The following is a 17,951-nucleotide window of genomic DNA, read 5'->3' as shown; positions in this document are numbered from 1 at the left end:
TGCGTGGAGTGTCCACTCAGCTAAGTGGTATAGATTTACGTCACCCGGGGAGTATCAGAGACATCTTTACTGGGAATTCACTGCTGCTCTTGATTCAGTTCTTAATTAAGTGCCTGCTGGGGTGTTCTCTCATTGGAAAGCTCCTTACATTCCAGGAATGGATTCTTGCTGATTGACTCCTTAAAATATGGTATAAATCAGCAGCTGGCTCTTCTAGAAGGGAACTGTGCCCCACAGTCTCCTTGTTGCTGTCATTATTGTCTTTGCTGAAATGAAATGACTTTGCACTTCTCCTTAGACCAACAAGCTTCGTCGGTGCATTTCCGTTTATTTTTACCTGGCAAGGGGTGAAGCTTATGTGCTTGGAATCTGCAGTACAAACTCTGATCATCCAGGAATGCAAGGATTGTTGTTTTGCTTCCTTTACAAAATACCCTGAAAACAGATTCCCTTTGCCTGAAGAATCTTCTTATGCATTTCAGTCACACCTGTGCTACTGTCTGTAGGCTCGGGTCATATACACACAAACAGTTGTCAAACTTCGACTACGAGAGGGTATTATGGATTATTAACTCCCAACATCTAGGTATCTTTTATTTATTATTATGAAAATAATAGCTGCCACCACCATAAGTTTAGTGCCTAATATAGGTATGACAAATAGTGTTTAAAAAATAATTTTATGTGCCACTGCTAGTTTCCTGGTATTGAGTGCCTGGGTGCTGTGTTGAAAAGGATTATGAGTTCAGAGAGAATGTTTGCCGTAGATATACAATAGGAGGGTGGGGGCCCATACATGTATTTGTTGTTCATGGTCTAATTCAAAGATATTTATGTGCAATTAAATATAAGATTGGCCTTTACCCATGATCCTGGCTGCTTGAAGCAGGGCCAGACTGCAGAGCTGCTATGATTGTCCCAGAGTTTCATTGCTGCAGCCACTAATAAAGCGTGTGATGGGCCTAGGAAGACCCAGGCAAGTGGACAGGGGCTTCATGTCTGGTCTGTACTGCAGCAGCTCAGCCTTGGCCAAGGAGGCTAGAAAACATGGTCTTCAGGGGCCATGAAAAAGAAAATGTCTGGCACATCTTTTCTGTGAGTCAGACTCCTATAAATAAGTCTTCTGTAAAGAATTGGCCTTGTGGGCTGGGGATGTGGCTCAAGTGGTAATGCGCTCGCCTGGCATGTGTGGGGCGCTGGGTTCGATCCTCAGCACCACATACAAAATAAAATAAAGATGCTGTGCCCACCGAAAATTAAAAATAAATATTAAAAAATTCTTTCTCTCTCTTTCTTAAAAAAAATAAGAATTAGCCTTGTGTTAAGATCCCTCATGCTTTAACTATGTTCAGATATTAAAATATCAATTGGGTATAAATCTTTACTAAGGAATATATAACGTGGTATTTCAGACTGTGAATACATGCAGAAAGATTAGAAGACTCGAGTTAAAACAAACTTACGATGAAACAGTGCAAATTCAAGCAACAGGAGCAAAAATAGATAAATGGGGTTGTAGCAAGCTAAGGAACTTCTGACCCCACCCCAAGGGGGGAGGGACAGAGTAAAGAGACAAATGGGAGAAAATATTCACCCAGTAAGGGATTAATGGCCAAAGTATATAAAGAACTCAATAGCAAAAAATCCCAATAATTTGATTAAAAAATGTGAAAATCTGAGTAGACACTTCTCAAAAGAAGATATGCAAATGTCCAACACATATATGAAAAGCACTCAACATCATTAACCATCAGGGAAATGCAAATCAAAACTACAATGAGGTTCCATTTCACCCCAGTTGGAGTAACTATGATCAAAAACATAAAAAAAAAATGCTAGTGAGGATTCTGAGAAGGAGAGCTCTTATATACTGTTTGTAGGATGTAAGCTAGTTACAGCCATAGTGGAAAACAGAATGGGGGTTCCTTAGAAAACTAGAACAGAACTACCCTGCAATCCAGCAAAATCCCACGCCTGGGTGTATATCCAAAAGAAGCGAAATCAGTATGTCTATGAGACTTCTGCATTTCCATGTCCTTGACCCAAGATAATTGTGGGCAAAGAGTTAATATGAGAATCTGAAATTTGATTATCATTATCCATGATAAGCAAGATATGGAATCAACTGAAGTATCCATTGGTGGATGAATGGATGAAGAAAATGTGATGTGTGGGCATGCATGCACACACACACACACATACACACCCACAATGGAATATTATCTAGTCATAAAAATGAATGGAACCATGTCATTTGTAGCAGCATGAATGAACTGAAGGACATTGTGCTAAGTGAACCTAGCTAGGCACAGAAGATAAATGGCACATGTTCTCACTTATATGTAGAAGATAAAAATATTGATCTCTTAGAAGTACTGTCCAAGCTCTATAGGTTAGGAAAGGGTAGTGGGGAGAGGAGATAATGGGAGCTTAGGCAGTAGTACCAAAATACAGTTACATAGGAAGAGTAAATTCTAGTGTTCAGTAGGGTGACTATAGTTCACAATGATTATGTATTTATAAAAAACTAAAAGGGAGGTGTTCAAAGGTCCCCAACACACAAAAAAAGACAAATGTTTAAAGAGATAGGAATGCTGATTACCCTGCTTTTATCATTATGCAATGTATAAATATACTAAATTATCACCCTGTACCCCATAAATATATACAATTGTTATTTGTCAATTTGAACTTTTTTTTTTTGTGGTGCTAGGGATTGAACCAAGAACTTTGAACATGCCAGGTAACTGCTTTTCCACTGAGCTTCATTCCCAGTGTTAAAAATTTTCAAATGATTCTTCCTTTTTCAATTGTTCTCTGCTTAAGACGTTAGCCTCTGTATAGGGATTACTAATAACAAATAACAGTAATAATAATAGTCACAAGCATTCATATATGTGAAGCACTGTTCTTTTTTTTATTGTTCTGGGGATTGAAAACCCAGGGCCTCACACATGCTAGGCGAGCTCTGCATCACTGAGCCCCAGCCCCAGCCCTGCTACGCACTATCCTATGCTCTTGGCAAGCTTCTCATTTAATATTCAGGACAACCCTATGAGATATGTACAATTATCATCACCATTTTACAGACAGGAAAAGAGAAGCTGAGCGGATTAAGCAATTTGACCCAAGATAATTATGGGCAAAGAGTTACTATAACAGCTATCATTTCTCTTTCTGCATGAGAATTTGACCTTTGGTTGACTTCCTAGCTCTGTTACCCTGGTAACCTGATAAGAGCCAAATGTCAGCTGTGTTTCTAGGCAACATTACCTATGATAAAAATGACCCCTGATTGGTTAATTATATCTAGACCTGGGAGGAGCTATACATAAACTATAAATACCCGAAAGGGACCCATACCCAGGGCTTCTCTGAGGGCAATGACTGGAAGCTCAGCCTCTGGGGGTGCTATGGGAAAATGGTGCTCCTGCAATACAGAGGCTTTGCACCAGGGCAGCTCCTACACCTGCCTGTTGGGGATCTCATGGCCTTTCCTCTGGACTTATGGCCTGGCACACCTAGTCAATGAACGCTTCTTAACATTGTGATGGTGGCCTGCATCCTGCATTCTTTTGAGTAGACGGATGCCAGTCATGGTCATTTTGTGAGTCTGAACATTCTGATAGACCTGTAAATATTAGTTGGTGTTGGTCTGGTGGCTGTGTAGTCGTACAACCAGGAGAATGAAAGAGGTAGAAAATTAAAATTGGAACCTGGGAATTCTGATATGCTGCTCAAGCCTCTAACCATTCGGCTAGACGCTCTCAGGGAGGCTCAAGGAGGTTGGTAACTCTGCTAAGGTCACAGAGCACAGGTTTAGCAGAGTCTAGTTTGTCTACTTCCAGAATCATGCGGTTAAGGTATGACTTTAAAGTGAAAAGATTTGTTTCTCACAGGAGGCGTGTTGAGTGCCACTTTGATCCCTGTACCCAAATGTGCATGTGTCATCGGAAGGTGCTTGCCTTGACAGTGTGGGTGGGTGGGACAGAAGCTCAGCACAGGGCCACCAGTGAGTTATGTTTCTTTACTTCTTGTTACAGTTCCTCCCCTCCTCGTCTCGTCTATTTTTCTTCTTTAAAAAAAAATATTCTGAGCAAACTTTTAGCCTTAGAGAAACGTTACAAATATACTAGAGCTCCCGCATACCTTTTACCCAGGTTACTTGATATTAGCATCTGAGTTAGCCACAGTACAAAGGTCACAGTGAGGGGCTTCCGTTGTCTGGGACAGCCTCCTACACTGCAGACCTTGTTCAGCTTTCACTGGTTTCCCTGCTAATGTCCCTTTGCTGTCCTGGTATCCTGCCTAGGATCTTACAACGCATTAGTTATTTCCCTTTAGTCTCCTCCAGTTTGAAACAGTTCCTCAGTCTTTCTCTGTCTAGGTACTTTGAAAAGTGCTGATCCCCTATCTGATAGATCATCCCCCAGGCTGGCTGGGTCAGTGTTTTTTGTGATTGTACTGAGGTTATGAGCTTTGGGTAAGAATGCAGTAAGAATACTGTTATGTCCTCGTCAATGCATAGCGCATCAAGGGCTCGTGGTGTTGATAATGTCTGATTACTGATGTGCCTTCTTTTTTTCTTTTTCTTCTCTTTTGTTTTAATTCATTCTTTAAGTCCTCCCCCCACCCCCACATTCAGCTCACTAAGATGGGGCTGGTGATCCAGGGTAGTTATTATTAGCATGTCAGCTCCAGCCAGGCAGGTCTTGCTGCTACTGTATTCTAACATATTATATTTTGCTAATTTTCTTTGTAGTCAGTTCTGCAGCCACCTCTCAGACATGGAAAACAGTTCTCTCATATTGAACTTTGCTTGTGAAAGTGGTTGGGCTGTCTCATGACCCTTTCACCACCCTGTCAACAGGGATGACAGATTGTGTAAGTGAGGTCTGTGTTCTGCTGTTACCAACCTGAAGAATTTGGTTATAGTGATTGAAACTGTCCTGAGGTTGCTGGGCCCTGGGCCAGGTTCTTGGAGACACTAGGGCCGGAGCCAGCTGTGGGTTTCTAGAGGGTTTTGTGACTTATAGTTTGAAGCTCAGCGATAGGCCTGCAGAGTTTCCCCCATCCTGCGTTTCTGGGGGTATCTGACCCAAGCAGGTCTTTCCTTGGTCCTCTGTGATTTGTTGTTGGGTAAATGAAGTTTCAAAATGAAGAATTTCAAAAGTTGAGCCGGATCAGGGTCAAGGTCAGGCTGTGGAGGTTGCACTATGGACCGGGAGGGGATAGTAACACAGGGTTTTGGTCAATTAGATGAGGGTTCTGCTCCCAGCAGGGCACACACCTGTAGGATACGTCTTCCCAGTATTCTAACTCCATGGGGGAAATGCTCCATAAAACTGTAATTAAATGGACTAAACTGAAAATCTCATAAGTAGAAATTCTGTGGTCTCGAATTTTGCTGGTCTTGAATTAAGAATAAGTTCTTGTCAGAAAACATTTTGGAAAATTAACCAACCCCTAGGTGTGCACTCCAATCTCACTACAGCCTCAGTTGTAGAATTCAGAGGTTCAAAGAGGGGATAGTGACTTACTAATTGGTTCCTTGTTTGGAATCTCAGGGCTTTTGCACTCGAGGGTGTCAAGGCCTATGATAGTCCATGCAATGTGTCCACTAAGAAAGGTAGAGATGAGAAATTGGTTTTGTTTTGTACCTTTGTGATAATAAGGTGACACAAACAATGGTCAGAGCACTGCATTTCTTTCTTCCTCTTCCTCCTCCTCCTCCTCCTCCTCCTCCTCCTTCTTTTATGTTTTTTGAATAGGGAAAGAAAATACTAAAATACCAGTGGAATAACTTTCTCCATTTCTTGTCTTCATCTTTTCAGTTCCCAGGAAACCACTGATTCCAATTTCTTACATCTCCTTCCAGAGTTTTTTTTTTTTTTTTACATATACAAGCAAATACAAAAAAAGAATCTTATTTTTCCCCTTTGGGTAACATATTAATTATTTAAAATATATGTTTTGGAAGATTCTGATTCTTCAGATTTATCAGAATCTTCAAGAATATGTATTTTCTTTGTTTTTGTTTTTTTGGTCTCAGATTTTTTTAAATTAAATATTGTGGTCTCAGGTGCAATCCCTGTTAACGCCTACTGGAATCTAGCTGTCCTTTTTCCCTCTCCAGAGCTAACCACTATGAGGAATTTAATGTTACCATTCTCAGCATATTTATATGTGTACTACATTTTTATGAATTTAGAAACAATTTATAACACTATTTAAAGGCCTTCAGACATTATATAAACACAACATACTGTAGTCACCTGTCTGTAACTTTTTCACCCAACTGCTAGGTTTTTGAGATATCTATGTTGATAGATGTGAATCCAATCCATTCTTTTTAGCTGTTGCATAATGTTCCATTGTTTGAATAACCCACAGTTTATCTATTTTCTATTGTTTCTACATCCATTTTGGTTGTGCTATAGTGAACAAAGCTGTGGTGTATATATTTCAAAATTCAACCTGTTCTTTCAAATGCATATGAGTAACTATACCTTCTGGGGTCTGTGACTGAAAAAAGGGTCAGGGATGGTGAATGTTGCTTTCTTTTATGCTCATACTCACTGCATGTTCTTACTGAGTAGATGATTGGATGAAAGGATGCATGAGATGAATGCTTAAATCTTTTTTATTTTATTTTGTTTTCTGTTGCTGGGAAGTGAACCCAGGGCCTCATGCGTGCTAGTCAAGTGCTCTACCACTGAGCTACACCTCCAGCCCTTTTTTTTTAGTTTTTATTTGGGCCCCAAACTTGTGATATTCCTACCTCAGCCTCCTGAGCTGCTGGGATTACAGGTGTGTTCTGCCATGCCCAGCTCTGAATACCTGGATCTTTTAAGAAAGTTGCTAAATGTTGTAAATCCATGTATAAAGTCACCTTGCCTGTGTGGAAGAACGACACATCAATGCCTAGTCTCCCTTTCCTTCTAGATGTTGAAATGCTTCAGGCCAGTACATCTAAACCTGTCCCTGGAGATGGCTTCTCTCGACCCACTAAGGACTCTATGATCCGCAAGTTTTTAGAAGGTAAGTTGTAACTGTGAACACGGAAGCAAAAACAGAGAAACAGACAGTGCCTGATTCCGTATGAAGGTTGTCCCACTCAAGGAACAGGCTGCCACATAATAGCATCTGATGTGGTGATAGGTACTCCTCCTCCCCACTCATCTCTGCCACCTATTCCTCCTGCCCGGTACCCATGGGCCAGAAGCTCCTGCCACTGAAACCACTCATTTGGTAGACCAGTTGCCTCTAGTAAGAAGTCTTTTAAAATATATGTTTTTATTTTTATTTGATAGATATTTATGTAGTATCTACTACGTGCAGAGCACTATTCTGGAGGTGAGTCTGAGGACATAAGGAAAAGTAAGATGTGATTACTTTTTGGTGGAGGAGGAGAATATCTACAAGTTTGACTAAGTCAAGACTATTTTGATGGTGGACTCTGATCTGTACTCACTTCCTCATTTGGTTAGCTGGGACACCTCAGGCCAGTTACTCATCTCTTCTGGGCCTCAGTTTCCTTAGCTATAAATGTTGTGAGGATTCAATGAGTTATTGTACATTAGGCTTCAGAGCAGGGCCAGGCACATAACACAGGTTTATAATGTTGTCGTTATTAGAATTGAGGATTTCATAGGTGAAAAGTATTGCATTGTGTAAATAATTCCTTAACCCTATCCAGTGATTTATAACTTATAGTGTGCCTGTTGATCAAGTAGATAGATACAGAAAGCAGAATGCTGAAAGGATGAGGCTCAGGAGGGACAGGTGACACATTGTAGGTGTTCAGTACATACTAGCTGCCAGAGCAAAGCTTTCTAACATTTTTTCCTTTAGCAGAGGTTCTCAAACTTGAATGTGCATCAGACCCACCTGGAGGGCTTGTCAAAACCCAGATTTCTGGGTATCTGATTCAATAGGTTGGGGTGCGACCTGAGATTCATCTTCCTGACAAGTTCCTGGGTTATGGTGCTGCTGGTCCGAGGACCCACTTTGAGAATCTCAGGTCTAGAGCAGTGCTTTCCTTTCCTTTCTTTCTTTTTTAAACAGTGGAATCCTCTTTTGATTCCCCTTTGTTTCTCACTGGTTGCTGTTGTTTTTTAATATTGTAAAATATGCAAACAGTAAAAATTCAAGTGATACAAAAAGTTAAGCAATGAAAATAAGTCTCCCACTATAGATTCTCCAAAAAAACTCCTGAACATGTTCATTTGCACATGAATGTATCCTCTTTTCTTTTCATTCACAAGAAATATCACATAAGCACAAACATTCATTTTTAACAGCTAGTGTTCCATTATATATAATATTACCTAACCAGTTTCCTGTTGAGATTATTTAGGTCATCTTCAGCTTTTTGCTTTTATAAACCTTTGCACAATAATAGCTTTGTTGTGTGTACTATCTTTTCACATGTTTGGGTCTGTGTGTACTATAAATTACTAGAAATGGAACTGCTGGAGCCAGGAGTGGTGGCATGCCCCTGTAATTCTAGCAACTTGGCTTGGGAGACTGAGGTAGGAGGATTGCAAATCTGAGGCCAGCCTCTGCAACTTGGCGAGGCCCTGCCCCAATATAAGTAAAGAAATAAGTAAAATGAAAGAGCTGGGTATGTAACTCAGTGATAAAGTGTCCATGGATTTAATTTCCAGTGCTGGGGAAAAAAGAGAGAGAGAGAGAGATAGCGAGCAAGTGAGAGAGCACGCGCACATGCAAGCACACATGTGCAGCTCAGGCAGGGGAGAAATAAAATTGCTGGGTCTAAGGAAGTGCATATTTATGAGTTTGACAGATCACTTTCCTTTGTGATATTCTACCAAGCTTTTATTCCCACCAGGGGTGTCTTGAATATTGTTTTCAAATAAAATTTTACATGGAGGCTTAGTGTACAATGCAGACAAAACTGGAACTGTTCCCCAACTCTCTGCTCAGCCTCTCATTTCTATCTAATGTGATCTCTTAGATTCTGCAGAGAGGAAAGAATGCAGCTTTGAGGAATTTGTTTGGTAACAACAGACCTGGTGTCTATGAAGGGTGGGAAGGGAAGCGTAGAGATAAGGCTGGGACAGGTGACCTGGGGCAAGGCTTTGAGAACTTGTCCCCTCACTTCATTCATGAGGCCAGCAGCCAGTCAGAATCAGAAAGTTGTGAAGAGTTCTAGGCAGGGATTAACTTTCTGTCCCCAATAAAATACAGTCCCTGGCACTAAGCAGTACCTGGACTATATTGGCAAATGTTTGTTGTTTAATTCATTAGTTAATTGTTTTAAATGGCTTGATCTGATCAAGATGAGAGTGATGAGAAACAGGCTCAGAATTCATTCTGGCAGGGACTCCAGTAGCACAGAATTCAGTTCCTTTGAGGTGACCTTCTCCCTAGGGCAGCAAATCTCTTACAATTTTTCTCTTTTGCTTCCCTAGCATTTGTTGGTCCCAGGGAGCCTGGCAGCTGGGGTGGCCTGCAGATTCTTCCTTCAGACGTCTCTAGTTTGCCTAGCAGGAGCCAAGGGAGTAGTTGGGGTGCTTATCTGTAGCTGCTGATAGAATGAAGGAGGAGCAGGATGCACAGTCCAGTAAAAGTGCTTCTTCCTGGCACTTGCAACAAACGTTCCACCTGTAGACAGACGTTGCTAAGGAAGTAGCTGTTATTGGTCCCTAGGCTCCTGACTTTCTTCTATGACTTCTAAAACCATAAATATTTCTCTGCCATGGAGAAAAAGGCCTCCTCTTACCCTGATAGTATAGTATCCTGAGATCTGCCTGAGGGTCCCTCAGAGTCTACCCAGATCAGATCAGGAAGATGTTGGGAAGGAGAGCAGTTCCGGTACGAAGGCTGTTGTGTAGGCTCAAACCTGATGCATGGATCTCTGCTTGTCCCAGAGAGCACGTTCCACCCAGAATTTATTCATCCATTCATTCTAAGGATGTTCCTGAACACCTGCCATGGGAAAGGCCCTGAATTTGACTGGAAGACATTGCAGGGAGCCAGGGGCAGGAGCTGTCCTCCTGTAGCTGACAGTCCAGGAAGGGAGAGAGGCAGGAACAGCCCGAGCACTAAGACAAAGGGTGAAGCACGGTGAGGATAAACCACAGGGTGGACTCAGTTTGGACTGGATGGTCAGTGAGACCTCTTAGAGAAGGCGGCAGTTCAGATGAGACTTGGGGAAGTCACTCAGTTGGCCTGGCACCATGTGGAGGGAAGAAGGTTCTAAGCAGAGGAACAACAGGCCTGAGGCAGGAAAGAGTTTCGCTGGATGAACTGAAGCAAAACCAATGTATCTGGGGACTGTGTGAAAGAGAGAGAGAGAGAGAGAGAGAGAGAGAGAGAGAGAGAGAGACAGGGGCTATGGGATTCACTGTCACCCCATAGGGTGGCCAGCAGCTCTTCCAGGACATCTCATTGTGTTAATATCAGACAACACCCCCCCCCCACCCTGAGTTCCTTATGCCCTTGCACAATATGTTCAAAGATGGGCAGATAAATAGAAATATATCTTGAGGGCAGTGCCCTATGAACTAGAGCCCTCTAATAAGTTGGAACTAGCCTGGTCAATCCCCTGGACCATGATGCCAGAAAGCCAAGAGCAATCTCCCTGCAGCACAGAAACAAATGCAACAAACCAAAAGTCCCCAATAAGTCTCCTAAAGGCCCCGTCTCTATTCATTCCTGTATCTCAAATGGCCATTTAATAATGCCCATTATTAAATGCTAGGGAGAAGAAACTGAACACTGCAGAAAAAACTTGAGGGCTGTTGGCCCCTGGTGGGCAGAGGGTGGGAAGCGTGTTTCCATTTTCAATCTTTTTGGTCAGCGGGGAGCAGCGTTGGGATTAGAGGTTGCAAAAGAAGCAAGAGATTATGGGGGTTAAGAGTACAGCTGTGGTATGTTTCCTGGGTGCCAACCTGGCTCCAAGTAGCTTTGGGCAAGTTACTTACAGGCCCAGTTTATTCATCTGCAAAGTGAGATTAATAAAAATAACTGTGCCACAGCATTATTATAAAATCAAAGGAGATAATGATGAGGCGATACACCTGGGGTAATGCTTGGCATGGAGGAAGTCCTCAGAAGCTATTTCTTGGAACCATTTTGAGGAGGACAAGGAGGATGCTGGAGAACTTGGTGGCAGGTCTTCAGGAATCCTCACACTGGGGATGGACCCACATGACCTTGACCTGTCAGGGTTGTGCTCTCTTTCCCCCAGTTCTAATGGGATAAGTAACAGTAGTTAATTTGATGTATTAGAGCCTGATGCTCACTTCTCCGGCTGCACTGATGGGTGGCAAATGAAGGAGACATTGGGTTTCTCTGAGAAGATGATGCAGAAGGTGATGCAGGAAAGCCCTTTGCCCAAGGCCAGAACTGTATTGATAAGAATGGTCATTTTCTCTGCTCTCATGACTGGCTGTTACCCAATTTGTTTGACCATTGCTTTCAGATACCTTTCTCTGTGTTTCTAGGGAACAGCATGGAAAGGGCTAATTGGAAGAGAGAGCAGCACCATCCTGGTGGGGAAGAAGATGTTTATCACATAGTGGATGAGGACGAAGCCTTTTCTGTGGACCTGGCCAGCAGGCCCCCTGTCCCAGTGCCCAGGCCAGAGGCCAGTGCTCTTGGCACTCATCAGTTGCCGGACAATGAACCGTACATTTCTAAAGGTAAGTGTGGCAGAGAACCATGCCCAGAGGGGTCTTAAGAGTATCCCAGGAATTTCCTGGGTCCCCTGGCTTTCTGAACCATTGTTCAGAGGCTGTTCTCTCCTGAATGGTCTCTAGCCAGCCCTAGGAGCCTGGGTCATAGCTTGGAACAAGTTCTGGAACTAGACCAGAGGCAATGGTGGAACTCAGTGCCAACCTTCCCGAGTGCTGGCATTCATGTGCAATTGCAAAGACAGGCAAATAGAACCTCAATCAGTTCTTATCTTCTGAAACCCTTCTGGGTATTATTGATAATTTTAATAGCTATCATTTATTGAAATCTACTAAGGGTACTCTATCTGGAAGATGACATTTAATCTGTATGATGATATTTTAGATAAGGACCACTAACCCTATTTTACAGATAAGGAATTGGAGGCTTACAAAGGTCACTCAACTACCATGCAGCAGAGCCAGGATTTGAACCCAGAGACTCTGACTCCCCAGCCTTGATTTTTAGCCTCTATGCTAGGCTGTCTACCAACCTACACTAATAAAAATTGGTGAGACTGGTGTTATAACTGTCCCTGGGTCACCAGTTAAATACTGATGGCATTGTCAGTTTTACTTCTTTCAGAACTTGATTGATTAATATGGTTTCAAGTACTATAAGAGTAGAAGAATCACCAGATCTGTGCTCCTGACTTATATTCCACTTTTAATAGTTATAAGTATGCTGTGGAAGTGTGCTAAAAAGAGATTGTAAATTGGGCACGGTAGTGTTCAACCAGAGTGCCCTGTAACTGGGTTGGGGTTGCCAGACAAAATACAGGATGCCCAATTTGAATGAAAGATAAACAGCCAATGAATTTTTAATGTATGTCCCAACTAGGTCCCTTCTTTGGTTTTGTTTTGCTCAATCTGGTAATCCTAAATTGTGTTGCAATACAATTTGGGGATTTTCTGTACTGGCAAATGCCAACAATACTCACATTTCTTATTTCCTTGGGTGTGTCTCCTTTGACATATCCAGCAGAAACTGTTGGTGCCCTGCCCATGTCCCCTTAGCTCTTTATATTTTTGTCCCTACTGGCTGGATTCCACCTGTGTGCACTGGTTCTCTTAGCCTGACTTTCTCTGTGGTCTGGAGCTTCCTCTGTCCTGTTGTGGGACAGTCTGGAGTCACTGGAGAATTAGCACACAGGGTCCTTCCCCCAAACAGTAGAGAAGTTGGTGGAGGAATATCCTTGCTTACCTGCCCTGCTGGTAGGAGAACTCTGAATTGCATATTCTACGTTGCTTTTCAGGGATCCCTGTATTGCTCAGTGTGGCAACTTGCTTGATAATCCAACATTTCTTGCTTCATCTACTTCTTATCTTGCCTTTATCACCTCCTGAATAGTCTACTTGCCCTTGAATTGTCTCAGGGTCTGCTTCCGAAAGAGCTCACATGAAGAAGCATGCAGATATATATTGGTAATTCCTTAACTATACAGGGGCTGGGGGCAGTGTTGATGGCACAGCTCATACAGGGAGGCAGTTGTGAGAGGGGCACCATTGATTCCCAAAGAGCTCTGATGGACTTGCTAGGAAATTGTGGAGAAGGAAAGGAAAGGACAAAGGCTTGAGGTGACAAAAATGGCAGTGGGTTGGAGGCTGGAATACCTGTGTTCAACCCTCAACTCTTGTATTTTCAAGCTGTATGGCATAGGACATTAGATAATCCATTTCAACCTTTTTAACTTTCTTTTTTCATCTATAAAATAGGTACCACAATGATACATGTCTACACTAATACATATGTCATAATAATGCATGATTATACCCTGTCATAACCTAGTTGTGGGGGTCAAGTGAAATACTACATGAAGAACTACTTTCAAACTTGTAAGATACTAGATAAACATCAGTTAGATTATCTAGTGTTTTTTCACTGCCTTGTCTATTGTCAGATTTTGCTTATCATTTTTTTTGGAGGGGGGGTATGGGGTTGAACCCAGGCATACTTTACCATTGAGCTACATTCCATCTTTTTTTAATATTAATTTTTTTGAGGCAGTTGTCTCATTAAGTTGCCAAGACTTGTCTCAAATTTGCAATCCTTCTGCCTCAGACTCTCGAATCACTAGGATTGCAGAGTAGTAGCCACTCTCATATCTGATAAAGAAGACCATAAACCAAAATTAATCAGAAAAGACACAGAAAATCACTGTTAAAATGAAAAATTCCAACAAGAAGATATAAAGATAGTAAATATTTATGCCCCAAAGTTCAGTGCACCTAAGTACATAAAATAGACACGGCTCAATTAAAGACTCAGCTAGACCTCAGTACAATTATACTGAGTTGTTTCAATATACCTCTCTCACCAATAGATAGGTCATCCACAAATAAAGTTAGACTAAATAAACTTAAAAAGTATTATAAACCAAGTGGACTTCATGGACATCTGTAGAATATTTCATCCAACAACAGCCAAATTCATTTCTCAATTGCTCATAGATCTTCACCAAAATAGACCATACTTTAGGCCACAAAGCCACTCTTAGAAAATATTTAAAAAATTGATAAAATTCTTTGCATCTTATCAGATCATAATGGAATGAAATTAGAAATCAACACCAAGAAAAACTACAGAAACAATATAAACACATGAAGATTGAGTTAGCCACCTTTGAACTATGAATACGTAAAAGAAGAAATCAGGAGAGAGATTTAAAAATTCTTAGAATTAAAAAAAAAAAAAGTAGTGGTACAACATACCAGAACTTTTGGGATACTATGAAGGCAGTTCTAAAGGAAAGTTTATAGCTATGAGTGCCTATATAAAAATATCAGAAAAAGCTCAAATAAACAAACTAATGATGCTTCTCAAGGCCCCAGAGAAAGTAAGAACAAACCAATTCCAAAACCCGAAGGAAATAATTAAGATCAGAGTTGAAATAAATGAAATAGAGAATAAAAAATACCAAGAATCCATGAAACAGTCGGTTCTTTGAAAAGACAAATAAAATTGATAACCCCTTAGCCAAACTAACCAAAAGAAAAAAAGACTCATATTAATAAAATGAGTGATGAAAAAGAAGAAATCACCACAGACATCACAGAAATATAAAGTATCATTAGGGACTATTTTGAAAACTTATACTCCAATAAATTGGAAAACCTGGAAGAAATCTCTAGATACATTTGACCTGCAAAACTGAACCAAAAGCATACAGAAAACTAAAATAGGCCAATAAGAAGCAATGAGAATGAGGCAGTAATAAAAAGTCTTCTAACAAAGAAAAGCCCAGAACCAGATGGATTCTTAGCTGAATTCTATCAGAGCTTTAAAGAACTAATGCCAACTCTTCTCAAATTATTCTATGAAATAGAAAAGGGTGGAACACTTCCAGATTTCATTCTATGAAGCCACCATCACCCTGATATCAAAACCAGATAAGGACACATTAAGGAAAGAAAATTATCTCTGATGAACACAGATGCAAAAATCCTTAATAAGATATTAGCAAATCATACTCAGCAAAATATTAAAAGATTATATACCAAGAACAAATTGGTTTCACCAGGGATGCAAGGAGGGTTCAAATCCACAAATTGATAAATGTGCATTTATTGATAAATTAATAGAAGTAAAGACAAAAATCATGTAGGTATCTCAACAGAAGCAGAGAAAGCTTTCAACAAAATTCATATTAACTAGTAGTGCCAAGGCACTATTGTGTTATTGGCATTGATCTTGAAGTTTAAATATGCATGATGATAATGAAATCTAACATTGAACATGTGCTGGACACTGTTCTAAGCACTTTCCTAGTATTAACTCCCTTAATCCTGATGACAACCCAATGAAGACGCCCTTATCACCCTCATTCTACAGGTAAGAAGTGGAGACAGGGAGAGGTCAAGCCTCTTGTGCAAGATCATATGGCTCATACGTGGCAGAGCCAGGATTTGAAACCAGGGAGTCTTATTGAGACCCCAGGGAACTGTAATACCTACTGAGGGAATATTTGTCATTTCCAGATTTTCTCTGTTGTTCTTTATGGGTCTATCCCATGTGAGTGTCTTCATCTTAGTCCCTTTGGAGCTGTGCACATACTTCACCTGCTCCACTGCTTAGAGTTCTGTCTTGTGGCACTTGTTGGCCACAAGAAGGTAGGTACTCCCTTTTATTCTCAAACTACAAGGTCTTCCATGGCTAGTTTCAGGTGTTCTGGGATCTGGGTACATCTCCTTGTTCCCATGATCCTTTTCGTCTTCTTCTTTTTTCAACTCAAAACTGTTTTTTTTTTTTTAGAGTTTATAGTTATACTGGTAGTTGGGTTCATCCAACAAACTCTTACATGCATGCACTTTTATTTCAGTTCATGATTCCCCCCCTTTTCCCTCCGCTTTTCCCTCCTGCCCTCCCTCCTCTCTCCCATTCTCTTTGCTCTACTTTACTAGACTTCCTTTCACTCATCTATTAATTTATATTCGATTGCTTCTTTCTACCTGTGCATAAATGTGAGGTTCCCTATTGTGCAGCTATACATGCACGTAGCATGATTTTCTAAGAATTTATTCTGCACTGCCTCCCCTTACCCACCCCTCTACTCTGCCTCTTGATCTCCTTCTTCTCTATTACTGATCCTTTATCTTTATGTTATCTTATCCTTCCCTCCCTCTTTCCTTAATTTATGTACACACACACACACACACACACACACACAGTTAGTTGTAGTTGGACACAGTACCTTTATTTTATTTATTTATTTTCATGTGGTGCTGAGGATTGAACCCAGTGCCTCACACATGCTAGATGAGCACTCCACTGCTGAGCCACAACCCCAACCCCCTCTTTCCTTAATTTTTTTCTCTAGCTTCTACATCTGAGAGAAATAGTTGACCTTTGAGTTTCTGAGTTTGGATTATCTCACTTGGCATGATAGTCTCTGTTCTCATCCACTTAACCAGCAAAAAACTTAATTTCATTCTTTTTTTATGGCTGAGTAGAACTCCATTTTATATATAATGTATGTATATATACACCACAATTTTTAATCTATTCATCTATTAATGGGCATCTGGGTTGATTTCATAATTTAGCTATTGTGAATTGTGCTGCTATAAACATCGAGGTGGCTATATCACTGTAGTATGCCGATTTTTGATCTTCTGGAAAAATACCAAGGAGTGGAATAGCTGGATTATATATGGTGGTTCCATTCCTAGTTTCTTTGAGTAATCTCCATATGATTTCCAGAGTGGTTTTACTAGTTTGTAGACCCACCAACAATGTACAAGTGTTCCTTTCCTCCCACAACCTTTCCAGCATTTATTATTGCCTGTTACCTTGATCATTGCCATTCTGACTGCAGTGAGATGAGATCTCAATTTAGTTTTGATTGGCATCTCACGATCCTTTTATTTAATGATCTTGTAAATGCTGACCTGTCCTCTGGCTGGCTCTGTCTTTCTAAGTTTGAGATCTTGTCTGTTTGACCTGTCTTTTTTTGACCATCTCTACTGCTTCTCTTCAGTTTTCTCCTTTTGGAGTCTTGGCTTACACAACTAGAAATGGTGGTCTTACATCTTCAGTTTTTTCCCATAAGGTTTTAATACATTTTTTTTTTTTGCAAAAGTTATAGAGTCCTGAAGAAAGAAAAAAGAAAAATGTTTTTTCTTTTACTCAGAATATTATTTCTCTCACAGTTTTTGCAGAAAAAAGTCAAGAGAGGCCTGGAAATCTCTATGTTTCCTCAGAGAGCATCAGAAAAGGTAAGCCAGCTCTGTCCTCACATCCCTTGGATAAATTGAGGAGAGAGGAGAGAGGTGTTCACATCTCAGGGGGGTGGGTTTCCAAGTATAACAACAGTTCCTTGGCATTGCCAAATAGAGAAACCCAAGAGGAGGAGCTGTCTGAAAATCCTGTACTGGAGGTAACGGATGAGGGGGAAGAAGCAGGTTCCCTAGGCTCTTGTACAAATTGATCATACAGAGGACACTTGAAAGTGTCCATTCAGCACATAAAAGCACAATCTAAACATTGAGACTGATGCCAACAGAATGCAAGTGGTGACCCGGCACCCGGTCTTTCCTGTGATACATACCTTTCAGTTACCTGTTTATCCTGTCTATACTAGTTCAACTGTGCTTTGATTCAACTTTGTTTTGAAAGACATTTTTTTTTTCCTGTCGAGTAATAACTTGGACATGTCATTTTTCTAAAAACTTGTAGTGGAAGTTTGAGGAACTAAGTGCTGCCTCTGCATTCCTTCCTGGAGGGTCTCTACTGGAGAATCTGTCTCTTTG

The 17,951-nt window shown here is 40.9% G+C and overlaps 1 protein-coding gene across 1 annotated transcript in view; it reads left to right on the top strand.

Annotated features, from left to right (window-relative positions):
* The window catches only part of Pik3ap1 (phosphoinositide-3-kinase adaptor protein 1), a 116,043-nt gene that overhangs the window by 69,558 nt on the left and 28,534 nt on the right, over window positions 1–17,951 (top strand). Inside the window, exons 9-11 of the mRNA XM_046450545.2 lie at window positions 6,946–7,041; window positions 11,475–11,672; window positions 17,352–17,417. Of these exons, the coding sequence (XP_046306501.1) occupies window positions 6,946–7,041; window positions 11,475–11,672; window positions 17,352–17,417 (360 nt within the window). The remainder of the gene's footprint in view (window positions 1–6,945; window positions 7,042–11,474; window positions 11,673–17,351; window positions 17,418–17,951) is intronic.

This window comes from Marmota monax, unplaced genomic scaffold (assembly GCF_021218885.2).
Source record: "Marmota monax isolate L192 unplaced genomic scaffold, Marmota_monax_Labrador192_F-V1.1 WCK01_AAM20220418_F8-fsc00004, whole genome shotgun sequence".
Classification (NCBI taxonomy): Eukaryota; Metazoa; Chordata; class Mammalia; order Rodentia; family Sciuridae; genus Marmota; species Marmota monax.
The sequence above is the reverse complement of the archived record's forward strand: the minus strand, read 5'-3'. Positions and strand labels throughout refer to the sequence as shown.